The 23318-nt window shown below is 39.9% G+C and overlaps 1 protein-coding gene across 5 annotated transcripts in view; it reads left to right on the top strand.

Moving 5' to 3' along the window:
• The window catches only part of LOC149473256 (RCC1 and BTB domain-containing protein 2-like), a 95308-nt gene that overhangs the window by 46503 nt on the left and 25487 nt on the right, over nucleotides 1-23318 (top strand). For all 5 annotated transcript variants that reach the window (XM_089679119.1, XM_089679144.1, XM_089679126.1 and 2 more), the window contains 2 exons: nucleotides 6411-6518; nucleotides 9013-9155. In XM_089679119.1, the coding sequence (XP_089535245.1) occupies nucleotides 6411-6518; nucleotides 9013-9155 (251 nt within the window). The remainder of the gene's footprint in view (nucleotides 1-6410; nucleotides 6519-9012; nucleotides 9156-23318) is intronic.

The raw sequence follows: 23318 nt of genomic DNA, 5'->3' as shown, positions 1-23318 counted from the left end.
AGTAAGAAAGATTTCCTTTTACTGCCTTTGAGTGACTGGAACAGGAAGCAAGGAAAAATCACCTTAGTCACCAAGGAATATCTGACAGAGCAGCTAACCCCTACCCTTTCTATCAAAAATGAAAAAGGGTAGCGTTCCCACAATGAAGTACGTATACCTTTAAAAGAGAAGTTTGAGCTTTAGAAAAAAAACATTATGCTCATTTAAGTGGATGTAGCATCGATCTGATGCTGCATCTGTCCCTCAGTGGCTCTGCACAGAGAACTGAGCAATCAGACACTGTGATTGCTTAGTTCTCCGTGACTGTCAGTCTCTGACTCTCTGCTGTGCCCCTTCAGCACTCACTGTAGCACTGGCGAGTGGAGGGAGTTGGAGGGGCTGGCTCAGGCTCTTGGCATATCGCTGAAAGGTTGAACTAGGTAACGGTCCAGGCTTTTGGGTGGATCCCAACCATATGGTCAGGATCTCTTCAAAGCCTGGACTGGCTCTGTGACGTCAAGTGGGTCACAAGAGTGTAGAACTAATTTCACTCCTGTGATCTATCCAAGTATAGCCAAAAAAGCTTTGGCTATACTTCTCCTTTAATTTATTAGTCTTTATTCTTACATTTTTTATTTAGGACAATACCGCCCACAACCTTCTGGGACATGTCACAGGAGGCTGCAAGACCATTCATACAGCTCAGCACGGCTCGTGTATGTATTCACAGCCAGCTTCCCTTAGTAAACATGCCAATGCTGGGGACCCAAAGTGTCCTTTTTATAAAAAGTCTGCAGCTACAGTATTTGTGGCTACTGATGTTTAATTTTTAAGACTGAAGATCCTCTTTAAGTTACAAGGAAATAATATAAAACAAATCGTAAAGTCCTTGCTCCTTGGATCAGTACAATGATTTGATCCTGATTTGATACCTAGTCTTCAATTGTAAAGGAGTGACCCCTTGTGGATGAAAGCATCAACACATCAACTGCAGAATATTAATTTTGTTGTTTCCAAGATATCAGACAATGTGTATTCTGCAGTAATACATTTTGTTACTGGTGCGAAATTACTTCTTTAAATAATATACAGAACACTTTTTACAGTGCTGTGACACATTGAGGTGAATCTACTAAAACCCAGAGCAGCCAAAATCTGGAAAAGCTGTACGTGGCAATCAGGCAGTTTCTGTCTTTCATTGTCAAAGCTTAAAGCAGTATTAAACCTAAAACCAAAAATGTAATATACTGCAGCTTACTAATCATTAGATGCGGTTGTTCCATTCTTTTTTAGGCTTGTTTCCCTCTGTTTTCATCTGGAGATCTGGCCAGTAATACACCTCCTGTATTAGAGTGCCCTCACTCTGGATGGAGTAGGAACAGAGACACCTATGGACAGCAGCATTGTCAGCCTTGGGGTAGGGGAGTGTTAGATGTACTAGCAGATTTAGATACACTAACTAATTGAAGCCAAACTCAAGCTAACATTTTATAAGCAGTTACAGCTACAGGTTTTTTTTCCTTTTGAGATTACTCACACCAGCAATTAGGGCTGGTGCAAATAGCAGTATTGGCAGGAATCAGAGATTTCTGCCGCGTCTTTCAGCAACTACCAACCCTGTGTGCATCCAGCCACACTGATCCTTCTCCCTATCCTGCCCACATCTGATCCTCCCCCCACTGTGTGCCCTCTTATGTGCCTGAGTCCCTCCGCAGCACTGCTTGCTTTCCTCTCCCGCCAGGGCGCTGTGGGTACACAGGGGAATGTGTCAGCTGTCAGGACAGAGAGCAGAGGAAGGGGCCGGTAAATATATGATTTCCCAGCCCCTTCCTTTTCTGAACAGACACATTGAGCAACTGGTACTAATGGCTCCTGTGGCCATTGATAACTGAGCATAGGAAACTGTGTTTACTATGCTTCTGTTTATGAATGAACATGAGCCTCTGTCTCCTGTTCATTCATCTTCAATGCCGAGGCTACAGAGAAAGGAATTGGAGAATCTGTGTCCTTTCTCTGTCTCAAAAGTGTGATGTCAGGGGTCTGATATTTCAGCCAAGCCCCCCCCCCCCCAACAATGTTGAAACAAATTGTTAAAAAAAAAAAAAGCATTCTTAAAAACTGTAAAAAAATAGTATACAACAGGAAGGGCTCATTCACATGGGTTCTCTGGCCCATACAGTGTGACTGAGCAATTTGTATGCATATGGTCTGTGTACAGGGCTGTACACCTGCAACTGCAAGCCTGTGAAATTAGGACCTTTTGGTTGTGTTCATATAGCTGCTGCATCCCCATACCGTAACATAAGCTGCCTGAACACCGCTATAGCCACACCGAAAAAAAAAAAAACACTGATTCAAACTGTATTTAGGTATTGGTCTGCTTGTTAGATGGATGTGTTTTATTTTGCCTTAGGTGAACTACCCATCTATGAATTTGTGTATTTAGACATGTTGAGCAGTATTGAAAGTGGTATCTTTTCTGCTTAATGCATTCTGGAGGTAGCCCTGTTTATGAATGACTGATGTGAGAAAGGTTACAGGTATATATACCAAGTGAAGTATAGTACACAAATCAGAGCTTTATATCAAAGAAGAGCCCTCTTTAATACTTCTCATGTTAGTATACAGTATTTGCCAGACAATTGCTTTAGGACTGCATGTAGGATGATTCTGGGACTGTATGCTTTTGTCACAATCTAATGTAGTTGTGGTTTTAGCAGCATGTTATCAACAGTGATAAATTAATTTGCACAGTAATACATAGAGAACCTACTACAGCGGGAGCAGCTAGGTAATTTAACCCATAACCAAGCTCTTGTTGTCATAACAGGATGGGACATCTTCCTCCTGGTGTCATGGACAGTAATAAAGAGCAGACAGGGAATTAGATCCTGCTTTGTTTTGCCAAAAATTTGAAAAATATCAGTAGGTTTGGCCAGAGATGCATATTTCACAAGGCAACTTAGGCAGCAGCCTTGGGCGTGGTGGGTGTCCTGGGGGCCCCGCTATATCATAGTCTTGCAGTAAACCACAGAGAGGACGCAGCTGGTTAAAGCTGTGCACTTACCTGTCACTTCACAATGGAGGATGGACTTGTACATAGTTGTGCCTGATATGGTCAGGCAAGTATAGACAATGCAAATAGGGAACTTCTTTGTGCTTACTGCAGTATTTGGTAGGGATAGGGACTTTTAAGGATTTTTCAGTGAAAGTTGAAAATCATTGTTATTTTCATTTTATTTTAGTTTTTCCAGACTTCAATAAATTCAAAATGAATACATTTTTTTCAGTTAACTTGCATATTTGTGTATAAGATATCTTACAAAAACATGTTGTAAGAATATATAATAAATAAAACAATGTGCAATATCAAACTAGTGCTGAGCAAACTGTTGGCGCTATATAAATCCAGTATAATAATAATAGTGAATAAGCTAATAAAATAGAGCCACTGCAATAACACTTAAAACCTAAAACATACATAAAGAGTGTTGCGCTAGCTCATATAGACATAATAGTCCATAAACAGATTCAAACGTGATAGTTCAATTAAAATATGAAATAGAAATATGCATATACTGTAAAGTGCTTGAATGGTGAAAATCAAATAAGGTGCTTGAATGGTGAAGAATCACTACAATGTGCTCCGAATAAATAAAGTCTATTGAAAAAGAGGGTGCTCCACCTTAACGCAATGTTCCTCCACCTAAAAACATATATGGATGGCTTCTCCCCTCCTACTGTGGACCCATAAATTAATACCAGTCAACCAAGCATGCTAATTCCAAAACTATGCTCAAGATGGCAGCAGAGAGCTGATGACAGGCACCCATTCAATGACAGTATATAAGGGACTATACTCAGCTTAACTCCACATACAGAAAGAACAGAGGACATCTCCCATAGTGTATTAATGTTTTAATTCCACATAAAATAATTCCAGAGTGTCACTCACATGATAAAAGCAGTAAAACAGCAATTTCAATTCAAAACTCCCGCTCTATAAAAAGCCGGCAATGTTGTCACTAGGCTCCGCCTAGTGTAGTCATGTTATAGGTCAGCGGAAAATACCTGTAGTCACATGTCTTCATCTCTGACATCCTTTAGGAATTGTGTCGAAAGAATCAGTTTGACATCAGTTTGAGAGGCTTCCAAGATCCTTTACAGTTCACTGACAGGTGCATTTGATCGTGAACTGACCTTCTGATCCGCATTTGACCTGCTTTAGGGGGTTTTGCATTCCCATAGAGTTGTATGGGAATGAAAAAGCAATCGGATGAAAACAAAAAGAATTGACACTTGCCTTTTACACTGAGAAAATGGCGCTTCCTTATTTTTTCACATTCTGCCCAAGCACGTGAATCACATTGTGGTCTGCACAGAAGAAGTAGTGAGACAAGTCCGCATGGTCTATGGTTCACACAACAGTTTTCATCTCTTTGTAACCCTATAGGAGACTTCCTAAGATTGTCAGTAAAAGAAAGAAAAATACAGCCATAATGGATGTGGGGGGTGGAATATGTAAAAGACTCATCAATGCCATCATCCCAATAATATAGAGTCTATGTATTTTTCCATTATTGTTTATATTAGGCATACATTGAAAATATCATAGCTATATTTAATATATTTATAGATCTGTTTTGATCGAAAAAAATAACCCTGAATGGTAAGAAAGCAGTTCCTGGTGACATGAAAAGCACTAAATACACACCCTGACCTTTTTTATTGTAACATTGTTAAATACAGCAGTAATTACTCAAATGGTGTTTTGCACCGAAGCAGTTTCATATTATGGATTGTAGTTGCAACCTGGATGGATTAGGTATTGTGAGCACACAATGGAGGTTTTGCAGCATGTGGCTTCTGGTCATGAGATGTGTGCTTTTGTTGAACATGGATGTTTAACTTTATTAAGAAATATGCATAATTCATGAGCTGTGCTCAGTATCAATCTGTTATCACGTCCTAAATTTAGGAATATTTCCTCTGTGAGCTTTACAAGATGGGTAGCTTTAGCTCCACACAGTTCAGTTTATTTTGTAAACTATTGTGGTTTGACAATTGTAGATAAATTAATTATGTTGTTGCTAAGCCCTATTGCTAGATGTTTGTTCTCTGAGAGTTGTATTGCACTCCCAATTACTCTAGGCCAGTGTTTCTCAACCTTTTTTCAATCAAGGCACCCTTAAAATTATGGACAGTCTTGAGGCACCTCATTCTAAAATGTGTAAAACTATTCTAATAGTTTTATATAATGCAGCAACATCCACACATGTAGGACACCCAACATTAGAAGTGATTTATTCTTTCAAAGCAAATACACTTCTGCACACCAGTTAACTGAGCTAATGTGACCCCAGCACTGATGGAGAGGGGCAGGGGAGGGTCAAACTAGGATGCTGTGCAGGCAGCAAACAGCCTCCTTATTAACTGATGATGGTATTGGCTGTCAGGACGCCTGTGGCTAGAATGTCGTAATGGTGCCTGTGTGCCGTAATGAAAACCTGTGGCTTTGTGTAACTAAAAGGCAGGCCTGTTCCACCCGCTGGGTTGTGTACAAGTTTTGGGCAATTTTTGGACATTTTACCAAGGCACCCCTGGAATAACTTCAAGGCACCCAGGGTGCCTGGGCACCCTGGTTAAGAAATGCTGCTCTAGGCAGTCATAAACCTCAGGCTGTGTAAAATAAGCAGGCAATATATGTTAAAGAAATGTGTTCATTTAGAGAAGCTGTACACAGTTATTGCTGGGCGCAGTTGTAAAATGGTGGATGGTGTCATCATACACTCAACATAAGGGTCGATAGGCTTTGGGATTGTGGAGATGGTATCAGGTTGACATCATTTTAAGATGCTTCTGAGATCATTTAGAATTCATGCACAGATGCATTTGACTTGCAGTTGACTTCCTTCTTACCTGCATTTGAACTTCTTTAATCAGGTTTTGCATTTTCAAAAATTTGTATGCAAACACATTTGAAAGGGGTCCTGTATGGTCCCAAAGCATCGGCTTGTGATGTTTATTGCTTTGGACAAGGCTATCTCTATACCATGGTGTGCAGATGAATGTCTGTCTTTTATTTCCTTATGCTTCCATTTAGACTCTGAACACTTCACAATAATTTTTTTTTTTTTATTACTCACTTTAGTACAGGTGGTTAGACAAACAAGCCCTTTATAAATGGGAACTAAACAAAAGATATCCTACAAATGTATAAAGGAGTTTATGAGTTGCAGTGTGATGTGGCAGAGGATATGGAAATGAGTCATTGTGTAATGGCAATGACTGTAAAATTATCAGGATAAGGATAATAGTTCTTGAAAAGTTTAGTATTTTGCATTTATGTATAAGATAATAAATTAACATAATGACTGCTTAGATGCCCCTAAAGCCTTCATTCACCTTTCTTGTTTTGTTCTGTGTTGAAGGTTTATGCATGGGGCTACAACGGAAATGGACAGCTGGGGTTGGGAAGCAGTGGCAACCAGCCAACACCGTGCAGAATAGCAGCTCTTCAAGGTATTCGTGTGGAACAGGTGTGTTTTGTTTAATGATTTCCTGTAATCTAAATATAAGGCTGTAATGCATGACAGACGAGTTCTGGAAAAAAAAAATCTTATCTGGAAATGAAGAAAGGAGGTGTTTTTTTTTTTTTTTTTTTTTTTCCTGCCTCTGTGATATAAGCCAGGCTGGTATTTATGGTCTATTTTATCCTTTCTCAACTTTTTTATCCCAAAGGAACCCTTGCAATAATTTTCAGACCCCAAGGAACTGCTGCCTAGATTACTCTATTAGTGGTCTTTGAAAAATGCCCCTCCTATTGGTGGTGGTCAGGGAGGGGAATGCTGCTTACATTGAATTCCACCCTTACAGTCATGACTCTGGCACTGCCAAGTGGTGTTGGATCTGAAATAGGCACCATCACATGGGAGGGCAATTAGCAAAAGCTTAAAGTGGTTGTAAAGGCTCAAGGTTTTTCACCTTCATGTTTTCTCTCCATGAAAGTAAAAAACCTTCTATCTGCAGCAGTACCCCCGCCCCCCCTAATACCTGAGCCCCATCTTGATCCAGCAATGTGCATGAAAACCTTGGCTGTTCCGGGTCTCTGTCCCTCCTCATTGGCTGAGACAGCAGCGGGAGCCATTGGCTCCCGCTGCTGTCAATCACAGCCAGTGAGCCATTGAGGAGACAGAAGCTGGAGGGTTGAGCCGTGGCTCAGTGTGTGAAAGGACACCCGAAGCAGCAGCTTGGGAGCACGCCTGCGCAGGTGCCTCCATAGCAAGCTGCTTGTTATGGGGACACCCAACAGAAAAGAGGAGCCAGGAGCAAAACCATTGCACAGAGCAGGTAACTATAACATGTATGTTATTGAAATAAAAATCCTGGTTGAGAATGACTGGTCCACATGAAATGTGTAATAGATCTAAAAAGAGAAACATTATCTTTTAGTGATTTTAGATATAATTGTGAAATTTAATCTGCTTGAAGAATCGATCAACTGTACAATTAAATGCTTCAAAAACTATGTTTCTCTGTTTTGTTATTATATTTGTACATAGAGGCAGATATATCCTATTGCATATGCAGGCTCTGTTTAGTAAAGCTTTATGAACAACTCTGTTGCCTTAAACTGGACATAAACATAAAGACTTCTCTTAATCAGCCCAGCAAAGTGAATGAGAGAAATCAATCAATTTCCTCCATCCATGCTAAACAGCATGGATTGACGAGCCTCCCACTGCCAGCTTTAGTATTCTGATAGCTGGTACCCACAGCTGTGTGACCACCCAAACAATATCTTTAGGTTGTTTTACAAGGTGAGGGTTTACAATCGTTTTAATCTCTCACTGGGTATGAAGTTCTGTTAGGCCACACTAAGAGTATCTTAAACTCCTAAAGAAAAAAGATTTCTGACAGAATCAACAAATATTTTTTTGCACTTATTTAACCAAATGCTTTCAACTGTTTATGTATTATACATAAAGGGATCCTATACAAGACATTCATTGTTACCCCTTAAATGAAAATGTGTCTGCTTGGATCAATGATTTCATTTTGAGGTCAAGTTTCTGTGGTCTTGTCTAGTCCCACTTTCTTGTATATTGATTACTATGTATTCATACCAATTGATATGACCTCCCATCCTGACCAGTTTCTTTTTGGTTGTACTGTGAACTGTAACCGCATGTTCTGTCATACTGTAGTTTGTGTTGCACACATCACCAGGGATTTATAGTGGAATTTCACACTCTCAATCAACAATGACTAATTTGAATCTGTAACATTAGTAAATAGATAGGAAAGTATATTGTTTTTACAGTTTTTTTTACATTTCTTTAGTTACTCCCTAGTTTCTATGCCTAGACAAGTGATATTATACATCCCAGGAGTCTTCAGGAGGGGTTTTCTCAGTTAAGCACACCCTCCTGCCTGCATGCCTGAGCTAAGGGCAAATAATTCCAGGAAGTGTTTCTTGAATCATCTGTCCTTACTCAAGCAAAAAGCAGGGAGACAAGGATGGATGGGTCAGTTTACTTTAAATATTAAAAATGAATTAAATAGCGCTTTGGATTTGTGGTGCTGTAATATACTGTAGTTCTGAGTTATGCTCTTTATTAGCCTGTGCACATTCCTACACTCCAGTATATAGTGTACAGCAAGTATGCTTGGTTCATGGTAAACAATAAATTAAGAAAATGTAGTGATCAATAATTTAACCAACATTTTCTGACAGCTAGAGAATTATTGTGCTTGCCGTTCTAGTAAATGCTTACTGTCTTAAATGTCACCCCCTTTCCTGCTGACATTTTATTCCTTATACAAAGGAGTGTTGGAGAGTGTTCGTGCAGGATTTCCTGCCGTCTAAAATGAAAAAAGGCTCCGGAGTGTTTGGCAGATGATAAAAAGGCTGCCATAGCAGGGAATGTTTGTTTTTTAATCATGTAGCCTTTACACAAATTAGTTTTTTTTCTTTGTATTTTTATCATGATGTATTTAGAACTCTGCAGGTAATGATATTGTATTTTGCAGATTGTGTGCGGCTATGCTCATACCCTAGCACTAACAGATGAAGGTGGAATGTATGCTTGGGGTGCCAACTCCTATGGTCAGTTGGGTACAGGAAATAAGAGTAATCAGTCCTACCCCGTTCAAGTGTTTGTGGAAAAAGAAAGGTAATTTTTTATTCAGTATTTTCATTCAAGAAGTACCATTCAAGGAGAGTGCGATGAGCTCCACTATGGTTGGGATACTTTAAACACGTAATTCGAAGGCTGGCCATACACTATACAGTACTTTCTGATTGATCTTCTTGTATGTTTTACACAATTTCACAAGCTCCTCTCTCACACTGAGAATGACTTATTCTGATTTTACTGCACACTGTGAACTTTGCATTCAGTCATCATTGGCCACAAATCGGATAGAGCGCTCTTCATTTCTTGGTTGGAGAATGTCCAGCATCATGTAGTTCTTTTCTCCCCAGCTGAACTATTACTTACATCACTAGCTTTACCCTGCCACATGGGCAGACTGCGCTGAGCAGGTGAATGACAGGTGTGTGTCCACTTAGTTTATGCAGAGTGGACACGGATACAGCCCGCTTTTCTCTGTGGGCAGTCGGATGTAAATAAACTGACTGACTGTTTACATCTGTCATCTGATTTTATCTGCTAGACTGATGGGGAACAGATCCCCCTCCCCCATCCATCTGTTTTTAGTGGATTGGATGCAGGTGTGTGTAAACAGACAAGCGACTGTATACATCCACCACACCATAGAGTGAAATGGGTGGTCCGATCGGGTCCTCTTGAAAAACGGACTATAGGTCTGCTCGTGTGGAAGGGGCCTAAATTAAATATGTAGTCAAAACACATATTTATTTATATTTATTGTCATTATCATGTTGATGGAAGTAGAGGGTTAGGAGTCAGGCAAGGCAACAGTTTAATCCTCAATCTTGCATTTATGAGATGTATGATCAAAGGGAGTGTGCAGTAGTTTTGTACATAATTTCTTTAGAATGGTCAGAACTAAAAATAGTTTAAGATAAAGAGGAAATGTATTAGAAAAGTGTACTGAAAAAACTGTTTTGGATAAAGAAGAATTTGAACCTCTGACAGGTCTGTGCTGATGACTGTTTCCACAGGTTAGTTTTCAACTCTTCTTCACTGTTAAAAATAGCTTTTACTGCTGTCTGTATCCCTATTTGAGACCTTAAAGTGTTACTAAACCCAGGACCGTGCATTCACTATATCTGGTCTCCCACAGTACACAGAACATGGAAGTGCAGTTTTTTCAGTAAATAAAAACTGATAAATACCTTTTCTCATCAGCAGTTAGAGCAGTCTTGTGACTTCAACTGTGCTCTGGTTAAAGCTTGTAGGAGGAGTTTTTTCTCTAGGAGGATGGAAATCCTCTGACCTCTGTCTGTACAGTGCTGGATGGCCCAGTGCTAATCACAAACACTCTCCCAAGAAAAAAAAACAAAAAAAACCCTCTAGCAATACACACTAAACTGAGCATGTGCAGAAGGGCACGGTTCAGTCTGTCTGATCAGCTTGGGCATTTGAACAAGAGAGGGGGCAGAGAAGAAAAGATCAAACAGCCTTTTTACACAATGCAGAGGATTAACCCCTTAGGTTCCACAGTGAGTATAACAAGCATGCTTTACTGCATATACAGACTGATTTTGCTGTTGTGGGTTTAGTAACACTTTAAGCGAACTACCTGTCCCAACATAGGCGAGGAGGGGTGCACTTTCAAAGCACAATGAAACTCTGTAGCTGAAGTTTAGGTATGGCAATTATTACATAGTTACATTGGTCCAGCTTGGGCAAATGTAAGTGCGTATGTGCCATGCCTGCTGGATCCCCGTAAAAGCTGGAAATTACTGTAGTAGACAATGCTACAACAGTGATCTCCACTAGCTTCAGGGTCCTGTGCCGTGCAGCTGTCCTGCGCCTTAGAGAACACAGAAGTTTGCTCAATTGGCATGGATATCAGAGAACACTTCACATTTTCTCAATCAATGCAAAGTGTTCTCTGACTGGACGAGATGGAGAGGTGGTGTGGCGACATCAACTTCTCCACCTAGTCTAATCTGAGAATACTTTGCATTTATTGAGAAGATGCAGTGTGCTCTCAGAATGGCACCCCTGCCGAGCGAGTGACCTCCTGTGTTCACTAAGCAGCAGGGTACAGCTCCCCACAGGTATGATTCATATATATACTGTATATTACATTGGTCAAAGCCGGCCTGCAAGAATGATCATACCTAAATTTCACCTTTTAACATTGAACTCCAAAAATTCAACTACTTTGTAAAATGTGCAGGTATACAAATGAGGTGAATGCCATTTCCTGGGCTTATCTATTTTATTTACATCTAACGTTTTAAGGCTCCATGCACAGTGGGAGTTTTAATAGTTGTAAAGTCAAAAAACGCAAGTTTTTTAGCTTTTTTGTATCAGCATTTTGCCGCGGTTTTTTCGCATTTGCGGTTTTTAGACCAAAAAAAAAAGTAGTAGATTTACCGTTTTTTGTCACTTTTTCAGCATTAGAGCGTTTTTACAGCTAAAAAAATTGTCTACAAAACCCACTAGTTCTGGGGTTTTTTTCCAGCCAAAAAACGCCCCTGCCAAAAAATGTTGTGTGAATGGACGTATAAGATAACATGCTGGGGAGTTTACTGGCTGTAGAAAAAAACGTCAACAGCCGCTGTAAAAATGTCCAGTGTGCATGAGGACTTGGGCTTCATGCACACGGGGCGTTTTAATAATGCTGGTGATGTTAGCTTTGTAAAGTCATTGTTAAAAACGTGCATTTTTCAGTGTTTTTTAGCGTTTTGTATTAGCATTTTGCGGCATTGTGCCGCGTTTGCATTTTTTTAGAGTTTTTTTGACCAAAAAAAATTTGTTTTGGTTAGAAAAAGTAAAAAAATGCTGGTGTGCCTTGATTTGCTACGTTTTTCAGCGTCAGAGCGTTTTTACAGCTAAAAACTCTTCTCTAGAAACCCACTAGTTTTCAGGGGGTTTTTTCCAGCCAAAAAAACTTTACAGTCTACGTGTGCATGGACACATAGGATAACATGCTGGGGAGTTTACTGGCTGTAGAAAAAAACCATTAAAAGCCAAAAACAGCAGCTGTAAAAACGTCCAGTGTGTATGAGGACTTATGGAGCTCCTGAGAATACACTCTGGGGCTCAGAGAGGAGAGACACCGTGTTCTCACACACAGATGCTGTGCCTGCCCCTCCCACCTGCTGCCCATTCACAGAACACTTTGTATTTTGTGAATGATTTACAATGTAAAGCACGCTGTGATTGGGCTGAAGGAGAGGAAGGGCAGGCACAGCAGCTGCCTGCGACTCATCTGCTGAAGGAGCTGCGACTAGAAGGCTCCAGAAGTGTAGTGATAGCTATTCTTCAGAAGTGCCATAAAACTGTCAGATGTAAATAAGAGATAAATCCACAAGGTGGCATGCACCTTGTTGGACTTGAGAGGTATGGCTTTTGTTTTTTTCCCCACTTATACTTACCTAGGTGGATACAGCATTGGTCCGATGCTGCATCTGTCTCCCACTGGCTCTAAGTGTGAGAGCTCAGCGATTACATTACCGCTCGTCGCTGAGTTCTCACAGCCGCTCTGAGCAGAGAGCAGTGATTGTCAGTCACTGCTCTCTGCTCTGCCCCCCACAGTGCTCACTGGAGTGCTGGGCTGTGGAGGGGGAGGGAGGGAGCTGCTGGCTCAGGCTCTCAGCCCTTTGCTGAGAAGCTGTGCTAGGTGCTACTCCAGACTCTGGGGTGGATCCGGACTTTAAAGTCGGGATCTTTCCCCAACCTGAACCAGCTGAGTGATGTCGGCCAACAGCAACCTTCAGCCCGCTGTCGGCTGAAAACAAGTTACAGGAGTGCAGAACGAACTGAGCTTTGGCTGTATTTCTCTTTTAAATAAAGGGCATGATTCATTTGTTGTACCTATCACATTAACTGACTGATTTAGAAATATGATCAGGCAAGTTCAAAGTTATTTCTTTTGTGTCCCGCCAAAGCTGGCTTAAAATGCATTGTTTAGCAAAGACATCATATTTGTGAATGCAAGGATAAGACCTCTTACAGTTTGCATGCAAAATATATTATTTGCTGAGTAAGTAGCATTTCTTATTGTAACTTACATTACAAAATTATATACTTTATGAATGTTGACAAAATTGTAAAGTGCTGCGTAAACTGTTGGAGCTATGTAAATCCTTTATTATAATAATAATAATATACAACCAAGTACAGAAAGGAGCACAAGAAATGTGTGGAATGTTGCAGGAGGACATTTTCTGCTAAACTTCAACTTCCTCCTTTTTATTACATTGTTTTTCAATTGCAGTGTTTCCAGAATTTCTAGTATATTACAGCATATTAGTCTTCATGGAAGCTTTCAGTGGTATTATTTTTGACTCATTAGTTGAGTAATATAAATGTGTATGTCACCTAAGTGAGCCTGTTCATGCATGCAGTATATTTGCGTCAGTGGCAGCTCTTGGAACAAAATATAGGGGGGGCACATAAGATATCACAGTCCAAACTGGAGGGGGGGGCACTGATAATTCTCACCACTAAATCATACCACTGAAAAATACTAAATAAGTATATATAAATAAGAATACAAAACACAAGAGTAATGCGGTATGCAATGATACCTTTTTATTGTACTAACCTAACACTTAAAGGACAAGCTTTCAAGAGTTTTCCTTTCTTCTTCGGGAATTGCTTCAGACCTAAGAAATAGGAGACTACAGGAGATGGTCAGAGACTGCAGACATACTACAGGAGATGGTCAGAGACTGCAGGCATACTACAGGAGATAAAAGCAGAAACACCACCTCCTGCGCTCAGGGACCCAGATCAGAAATAGGTGGATGGATCAACCTCTATGGGAGTTCGTCCATCAACGGATCAAAGGTTGTGCAGCTCTTAAACAAAGCTGGGGGAGCCCTACCAATACTGCAAATGAGAACAAAAGAAAGCGCACCAACCTTGTGCAGTACCTCAGTAAAAAATGTGAATTTATTAAAATAGGATGTATACTCACAAATGTAGCAGTATAAAACGCATATACAGTTCAAAATTGGAACACTGGAGTATGAGACACGTGCGAGTCAAACCAAAATGGGAGACACTCAGGGTACAGCTGACGCGTTTCGAAGGGAGATCCCCTCTTCATCAGAACTAACAAAATCAAGAATGCCCTCTTCTATATATATCTATATATCACCAAACTAAATGTGAGCATTCCCATATGGGCTAGACACTCACAAAAAGGGAGGTGGGGCATAGGTGTCAAAGGTAAACATGCTAAAAAACAATGTGAAAACATTACATGTATGTACACAATTAACATCAATGCGTAAGTATACAAAATTGTGAATAGTAATGATAATACTCATGGAATCAATAAATGTATAAAAATGTATTTATATAAAATATTATACTATGCTCACAATTTTATACTGCTACGTTTGTGAGTATACATCCTATTTTAATAAATTCCCATTTTTTTACTGAGGTAATGCGCAAGATTGGTGTGCTTTCTTTTGTTCTCATTTGCAATAATACAGGAAATGGTCAGAGACTGCAGACATACTAAATGAGGTGGTCAGAGACTGCAGGCATACTAAAGGCGGTGATCAGAGACTGCAGACATACTACAGAAGGTGGTCAGAGACCGCAGACATACTACAGAAGGTGGTCAGAGACCACAGGCATACTACAGAAGATGATCGGAGATTGCAGGCATACTGCAGGAGATGGTCAGAGATTGCAGGCATACTACGGGAGATGGTCAGAGACTGCAGGCATAGTACGGGCAATGGTCATAGACTGCATGTATACTACAGGAGATGATCATAGACTGCAGGCATACTACGGGAGATGGTCAGAGACTGCAGGTCATATTAGTCTTCATGGAAGCTTTCTGTGGTATTATTTTTGACTCATTAGTTGAGTAATATAAATGTGTATGTCACCTAAGTGAGCCTGTTCATGCATGCAGTATATTTGCGTCAGTGGCAGCTCTTGGAACAAAATATAGGGGGGGCACATAAGATATCACAGTCCAAACTGGAGGGGGGGGCACTGATAATTCTCACCACTAAATCATACCACTGAAAAATACTAAATAAGTATATATAAATAAGAATACAAAACACAAGAGTAATGCGGTATGCAATGATACCTTTTTATTGTACTAACCTAACACTTAAAGGACAAGCTTTCAAGAGTTTTCCTTTCTTCTTCGGGAATTGCTTCAGACCTAAGAAATAGGAGACTACAGGAGATGGTCAGAGACTGCAGGTCATATTACAGGAGATGGTCAGAGACTGCAGGCATAGTAAAGGAGATGGTCAGTGACTGCAAGCATAATTAAGGAGACGATCAGAGACTGCAGGCATGATAAAGGAGACAGTCAGAGACTGCAGACATAGTACGGGAGATGGTCAGAGACTGCAGGTATAGTACAGGAGATGGTCAGAGATTGCAGGCATACTACGGGAGATGGTCAGAGAGGGGGTGTGAGAGAGGGTTAGAGAGAGTGAGAAAGATAAGCTCCAGTAAATTATTAAATCAGCTTCTGAAAGTGCCCAAAAACTAAGGGTTTAATATCACTTTAGTTGGTATCACTTCTTTAGAAGGTGCATTAGATACTAGAAAAAAATTCTATCCAAATCGATTTTTTTTCCGAGAACTGTTTTCACAGGTTTATATAGGTAGGCCTTGCAAAGTGCAGTAAGTCAAAGAAACCATTTTAGGTTTTATATTTTTTTTAACTCATTAGACTATAGGTAATACTGATTGGGCACAATCAGTACAATATTGTACTTTTAGTAGGCAAACACAAGGAGATGTTCCTAATGTGTCATGTAATAAAAGTCAGTCTAGGCATCCAAGTCTACAGCCAAAGAAATAGCACTCCTGAGACCACAGATTACTTATTAACCACTTGCCCTCCTGAGGATTTACCCCCTTAATGACCAGGCCTCTTTTTGCTACTCGGCGCTGCACTAATTCAACTGATAATTGCGCGGTCATACAATGCTGCACCCAAATGAAATTTACATCCTGTTTTTCACACAAATAGAGCTTTCTTTCGGTGTAATTTGATCACCTGTGCGCTTTTTATTTTTCACGCTATAAACAAAAAAAGGCCAAACATTTTGAAGAAAAACAATATTTTTTACTTTCAGCTATAAAAAATATATAGTAAACTCAAAGTTAGTTATAAATTTAGGCCAAAATGTATTCTGCTCCATGTTTTTGGCAAAAAAAATCCCAATAAGTTTATATTGATTGCTTTGTGTGAAAGTTATAGCGTCTACAAACTATGGTATAGATACTGCAATTTACGCCATTTTTCTGCTATACAGAGCTGCGCTAGTTTAACGGACAATTGCGCAGTCATGCAATACGGTACATAAATGAAATTTACATCCTTTTTTCCACACAAATTGAACTTTCTTTCGGTGGTATTTGATCGCCTGTGCGGTTTTTATTTTTTGCGCTATAAAAAAAAAAGCCTGACAATTTTGAGGAAAAAAAAACAATATTTTGGACTTTTTGCTATAAAACATGTCCAGTAAAAAAAATGCAAAAATCAAAGTTAGTCATAAATTTCTGCCAAAATGCATTCTGCAACATGTCTTTGCTAAAAAAAAAAACCCCAATACGTGTAAATTAATTGGTTTACGTGAAAGTTATAGCGTTTACAAATGGCGGGAAAGATACTGGGATTTTAAATTTTTATTTATACTAATAATGGCGCCGATCAACGACATATGGCGGCAATCAGCGACTTATGGCAGGACTGCGGCGGACATTTTGACACTGGGGGGGGACTGACTTGGGGTCACTGACATCCTCAGTGACACCAATACAGTGATCGGTGAAAAAAAACCACTGAAACTGTACTAATGTCACTGGGGAGGAAGGGGTTAACATTTTTAGAATTTGCTGTGTAAGGGGAGTGTTTTACTAGGGGGCGGGGGTGTGTACTGGACGGGGGGAGGGAGGGGGGAGCTGATCGAGGGAGAGAAACTCTTCTCTCCCTCTGCAGCTTGTCGGCAAACTGTCACAGAGCAGGGCTGTGTGTAAACAATGCAGCCCTGCTCTGTCAGTGATCACCGCTCATCGCGGGAAAATGGCCGGTAAAAAACGGCCGTGACCCGGCGGCGGAGACCCGCTGCTGACACCCGCGGGACAGGTAGGGCGGGCGCGCGCCTCGCGCGTGCCCCCTACCTGTTTTGAGGGCAGCCGTTTTAAAACGTGCTTTTGCCTACGAGCGCCGCCCTGCCGCCGTTTATATGCAGTGGCTGGGCGGCAAGTGGTTAAAGTAGATCTTCACTCTTAAATTTGACTTCCTTCCTCTCCACCCCTCCTCCTGCTACACAAATAGCACTTTTCTGTGTGTGTATTTACCTCATTTTCTGAATAGCGTTAGGTCCCACCACCCCCATGTATGTCACTCACCTGGGCAAGTGATGTGCACTGTGTTTGCTGTGTCTTCTGGGATATGAATGTAACATATCCTATTCCAGGAGGTATAGTCTTCCATTTGCAAAGGAGATGGGGGGAGGGCTGGCCTAGTGGCGAGTCATTAGGAGGCCTGTTGGCTGAACCCGGAAGAGTCAGCTGTCTTCCGATGTCACAAAAAACATGGTGGCATGGGACTTGGTCAGTGGGAGAAGAGAAGAGGATTCTGGATCTGCTGGGTGGGTGAGTATCTAAATTTTGCAGAACCCTCGACAAGGTAAGCAGGGAAATGTACATATTCACCAGCACACCACGGATCTCCAATATGGTCCAAAAAAGGTTTTTATTTCAAAAAGATCACATCACAAAAGAGAGTGCAACGTTTCAGAGCCACGCAGGACCCCATCATCAGGCATGTGAAGGTAAGCAGGGAGGGATTTAAATAAATGGGGAGGGGGGTACAGATCCACCTTAATGCATAGTCTCTGTTAGATCTTGTTAAAACGCTTGGAAATACACTAATGAAAACCTAGTTCTGACTCTACTCCACTAAAGTAACTAAAATAATTTAATAGGGTCAGAACCAGGTTTTTATCTAAGGGTGTTTATTAGTGTATGTATTTTTTCTCGTGACTCCATTTTCTAGATATTTAATCTTTATTATTATTATTTTCCTTAATGGGCCATATAGCACCTGTGGCATGTATCCACATTAGCACAGTACACTTAGAATTTTATCTCTTTGCTTGTACCATGCTTGGAAAAAGCCACAGAGGCAATGATAATTCTGACCTGTTTTGTGCATCCAGCACTTCAACATGGTTCATATATTGGGATTACCACTTCCTATTTGTACATAACTCCAAGTTTGTTTTAATGAGCATATACAGTACACTTCACAATACATTTTAATAAGTAACCGTTATGGGCAGCCTTATTGACCAGAAACATTCTGTGGTTACATGCTGAAGAAAACAGTTTTTGGTTGAATAAGGAGCAAGGAAAATGGGATTCCTTTGGCAATGATAGTAAGGCAGTAAGTCTAAGGGACTAGACATCTGCTGTAATTTCTAGGAGGAGTGGCTGTTTCCTGGGTTTTTTTTATTATACTTTGAGGTTTAGTACTAGAGGCACAGCAATGAAGATAAGCCGGAATGTAACCAACAACATGGTTACACAAACTTGATGGGTTTTTTTAGAAACAAAGTATGAATCACTTTTTATAGGTGTGGTAGTAGCTGCTAAATTAGTTTCATTTACTGGAAACACTCACTGAACATGCTTTATGTTTCACTTTCATCATATACTGCCTTTTGGTTATCAGCTTTGCTGATTTGCCTCATATTTTTTCAGTTCCATCATGTAGAGAGTAATTTCTGTAGTGACTGTTTGATTTATTATGCAAACTGTATACATTTAGCAAAGCAAGCCTTAAAGAGACTTTCTTGACAGACCATTCATTTCAACAGTAATATTCCCATGCGAATATATATGCATTTGTTATAGTTTATTTACCTGAAACAAAACCTTCCTTTTGTAGACATCCAAAAGCTCTGAGACTGCTTCTGGGGTATATCATCATGGATTTGATTTCAACACCCCCAGCAGACTTAAAGCTATCACTCGAGTGACACTATTATTCCCTCCACTCTTTCCCCAGAAGCTACATATAGGCCTCATTCACACAGGATGTAAAAATGCCACATTTACAGGCATTTGACTTTTTTTCAACCTCTAAACACCCCAATTCTAGCCAATGTGTTCATGCATATTTAGAGACAGAAAAAAACTCCATCACTTACACATTAAAAAGAGCAGCGCTTGAGCTGAAAAAACGCTTGATGTGCCAAAACACGCCTAAATGATAGGTGCGTTAGCATTTATTTTAATGGCCAGAATAAATCGGCCAGTGGAATGAATGAACCCCCAAACTAGTGACGCATCTCAACATGCATTCAAAATGCGGATTTAGGCGCATTTTTTTAAGCTGCTTTTCTCCTGCCAGGAGAAAAGGTGTTCAGAAGAGCTGGGCAAATGTCCAGCATGTATGAGGCGCAAAGGTTATGTAGGGAGGTAAGGGGTGGACATATTGACCAGCACAGGCAGTAATTAGGCCCTCCCAGAAAAGAAGAGGGCTGCAACATGCAAGAAGGGATGAGGCTGTGCTGGGAATTGACCCTCTAAAGCAGTCAATTTTGCTTGCAAGTTGAGAGGCGCATTGCAAGTCAATACAAAATAATTTATAGAAAGCAAAAACACTGTAAGCTGTTAATATGCTTGATTTTTCTATGCTTTTACTTGCAATTTAGTTTATTTGGTAACAGGGTCTCTTTAAGGTAGCCATACACAGTTATAGCTGAGTTTAGCTGACACTGTCTTCTGTGATTAGGAAGGAATCGCTTACTAAATATGCAGTAAGGTGAGTGACAAAGCTAGTTTTTTAAAAGAAAAATCAAGATGTGTGTATATTTTAGTTACCTTTGCTTCCTCCATTTTCTTGTTGGTATGTAGAGCTAGAACTAGTTCTGCCACCTATGCTTCTGATACAGGATAAGAATATTTATATTACTGCAGACTTTTGTTATTTTAAAGTCTGTTTGGGGTTTGTTTGTTGAATGTATATTATCTATCTAGTCTGTGTATTGTAAGGAGCCTCATTATCAATAATTTAAAGTGAAACTGTATTTTGCTCATATCGTGGTAACTTTGGGAGCATTTACTTATCATTCGTGTGCTTTATCACCACTTCAGCCTGTCAGAGAAACTTCAGGAGATATCTTGACACAGAAGAACATGATATACTTTATCTGCCTCTTCCCAGTACAAACCTTTGTGATTGAGCAGTGGGGGGCTCTTTATGCAAGCAGTGGGCAGGAGGGCCCTCCTGAGCAAGAAACGATTGGGTGTGATTTTTATTGCACATCAGTAGTCAGGCAGAGGTCAAATATCAGTAGTAAGCGATGTAGAGGTCAGAGATCAGTAGTGAGCGAGGCAGAGTGCAGAGATCAGTAGTAATCAAGGCAGAGATCAGTAGTAATCGAGGCAGAGATCAGTAGCAAGCGAGGCAGAGGTCAGTAGTACAGAAGGATGGTAAGCAAGCGTTATCTGAAACTCTAAAATAGCCGCTAGAACACCAAAAAGGCAACCAAATCAAACCTTCCAAACACTATAAATACAAATAGGTGCAGCGCTGAATATGTGTGAAAAACTGAACCATGACAATATTGAATGGCATAATAAATAGATATAAGATATAAAATATAAAGTGCAAAGTCATAAATCACCCTAAGGTGAAAAAGGTGAATGGAATGTCCCAAGGTAATGGAAAAAAGCCCACGTGGGGATCCGGTAGATCCTGATGAGTGCGTGGGTAATAAATCGAGTGTAGCAAACGATAAGTGTAGAATAAATGAAATGCACACCCACCAGAAGTGCGTCAAAAATACACATATGAGATTAGCCTGTCTCATCAGGTATGGTTAATGGTCATCTGCAGCCAGGATAGAGTCAGGATCTTACACCATCTGGTCTCGTCTAGAGTGGGGTACTCCAGGGACCTTACCGCGTATCACCGTCTGGGATCCCCTAAAACAGGTTCTGCGGGTGGAGGCTCTCAGTGAAGAGAGCCCAATAAGGGACACCACATAGTGTGATACCGTAGATACTGGTTTGTTGCTTCAAAGGTGTAATAAAATACAAGAGAAATAAATTAAATAGAAACTGACCATGTAAAATTCAGGATGGCCACCAGCGGTGGTCAGACGTCCAGAAACTGTAGCCCTTCTGACGCGTTTCGTGCGATGCACATCATCATAGGGTGCTGGGCTTACAGTCTTAGAGCTCCTATTTATGTTTGAAAATGGCGCCAGCGACTATCGTGGCCGCCATTTTCCCCGCTACAGGCGCATGTGCGATGTGTCGGCGCCATTTTGTCGTGGATCGCGAAGACCAGCATAACCTGCATTGTCCTCTATAGGTGCGCGTGCCTACCAGCCCTATTTTGTTGGCAGTATTCAGACGCCAGAATGTAATGTTGACAGGCGCATCGCTCTGCGGTTCAGCAGGGAATGCAGTAAGGCTTGTCAGAGGTGGAGGTCCCTCATTTACCAAGCCAATGGGGCAGTGAATTATTGTATGAAAGAGCATTCTAATAAAGATGTATGCTCTAAAAAGCACATATTACACATACTAATAGTATGTGTAAATAACAATATAAACAATGTAAATAGAAACCCCTAATGACATCAGAGATGGGATGTCAATGGAGAAAGGACTAGACTGAATGATAGATGGTCAGATAAAATAAATTAAATACAAAAAGAAATACTAATATAAAAACAAACTGCACACATTAATATAATGTAGAGATAAAAATCCAATATGAGCAAAATAAAATTAAATAATGAAAATGAAATTAAAGTAAAATAGAATAAAAATATAGTGCGATGACAGAGTAAAATTGCGATGACAAAATATAGTAGAATAAAACAAAGTGAAGTATAGGTAAAATAAGATGCAAGGTGTGCAAGTAAAACAGAAAAATAGATAGATAAACTACAATAATCCATACATGAGCATATATAGAGGAAAAAAAAAAAAATATATATATATATATATGTATGTATGTATATCCACATGATATGGAGGTCAACACTATAAATAAATATAGTAAAATATACCAATAAAATGAATATTCCTCCAGACATAAATACGAATTGGAATAAAAATTGGAATGGAAATAGAAATAGAAAGTAAAATAAAGTGTCTTCAATAAATAATGTATTCACATGAAGACAGACCCGGATACAATATATTCAATGGTGAATTAACTGTTGTCTATAAAACAGTTCAAATCAAAATCAATGTTAAGTCCATTGGGATGTAGGGAGCCTAATTCATATATCCATTTCGATTCTAACTGCTACACAGCTCTTTTTATTTAATCCCCTCCAATGGGTGTTAATAATTCCAATACCCATGAATCTAAGTGTGGATGGGTCATTGTTATGTCGCTTTTTATAGTGATGCAAAAGGGAATGTTCTTTATACCCTTTTTTGATGTTAGTGACGTGCTCCCTAAGTCTGTCTTTCAAACATTTAGTGGTGCGTCCCACATACTGCAATTTGCATGGACAATGGAGGAGATAGACGTTTTTGCTAGAGCATGTGATGATATCATCTATATAATAAGTAGTCCCTTTTGTAGTGGAACTGAAACAGTGGCTTTTCTTTGTGAATTTACTACATCTACAAATAATACACTTCTTACATGGGTGAAAACCTTTAAGGTTAGAAAAAAGTGTAATATTCTTTGGAGGGCCTATGATGTTTGGAGATATTTTATTCCTGAGTGAAGTAGCCTTTCTAAATGTAATTTCAGGTTTCTCCGGTAATATGAGATTTAATACAGGATCCGACTTTAGGATTTTCCAATTATTTTTAATAATTCTAGCTATAGCTTTGTGCTGTATTGAGTAACCTGTAACGAAAGGGCAGATCCTCTTTGGTCTTTGAACAGTCTCGTTACTTAGCATTGCGTCCCTATTGGATCTGTCTATGTCATTCATCACTTGGTCCAATACTGATTCTTCGTAGCCCTTTTCCAAAAACTTAGTTTTAATAGCCGATGCTTGTTTCCGATAAGTGGTAATGTCTGTACAATTGCGTCTGATTCTGGAAAATTGGCCTTTGGGTATATTACGTAACCAGTTAGGGTGGTGACAGCTGTCTGTCGGAATATAACTATTCCTGTCTGTAGGTTTGAAATAAGTCTCTGTCACAATTCTGCCTTCTTGATTAATGAGGGTTAAGTCTAAA

Source organism: Staurois parvus, unplaced genomic scaffold (genome assembly GCF_062004578.1).
Source record: "Staurois parvus isolate SC_StPar_1 unplaced genomic scaffold, SC_StPar_1.0 ptg000017l, whole genome shotgun sequence".
Classification (NCBI taxonomy): domain Eukaryota; kingdom Metazoa; phylum Chordata; class Amphibia; order Anura; family Ranidae; genus Staurois; species Staurois parvus.
Note: the sequence above shows the minus strand (reverse complement) of the source record. Positions and strands in the feature narration are given on the sequence as shown.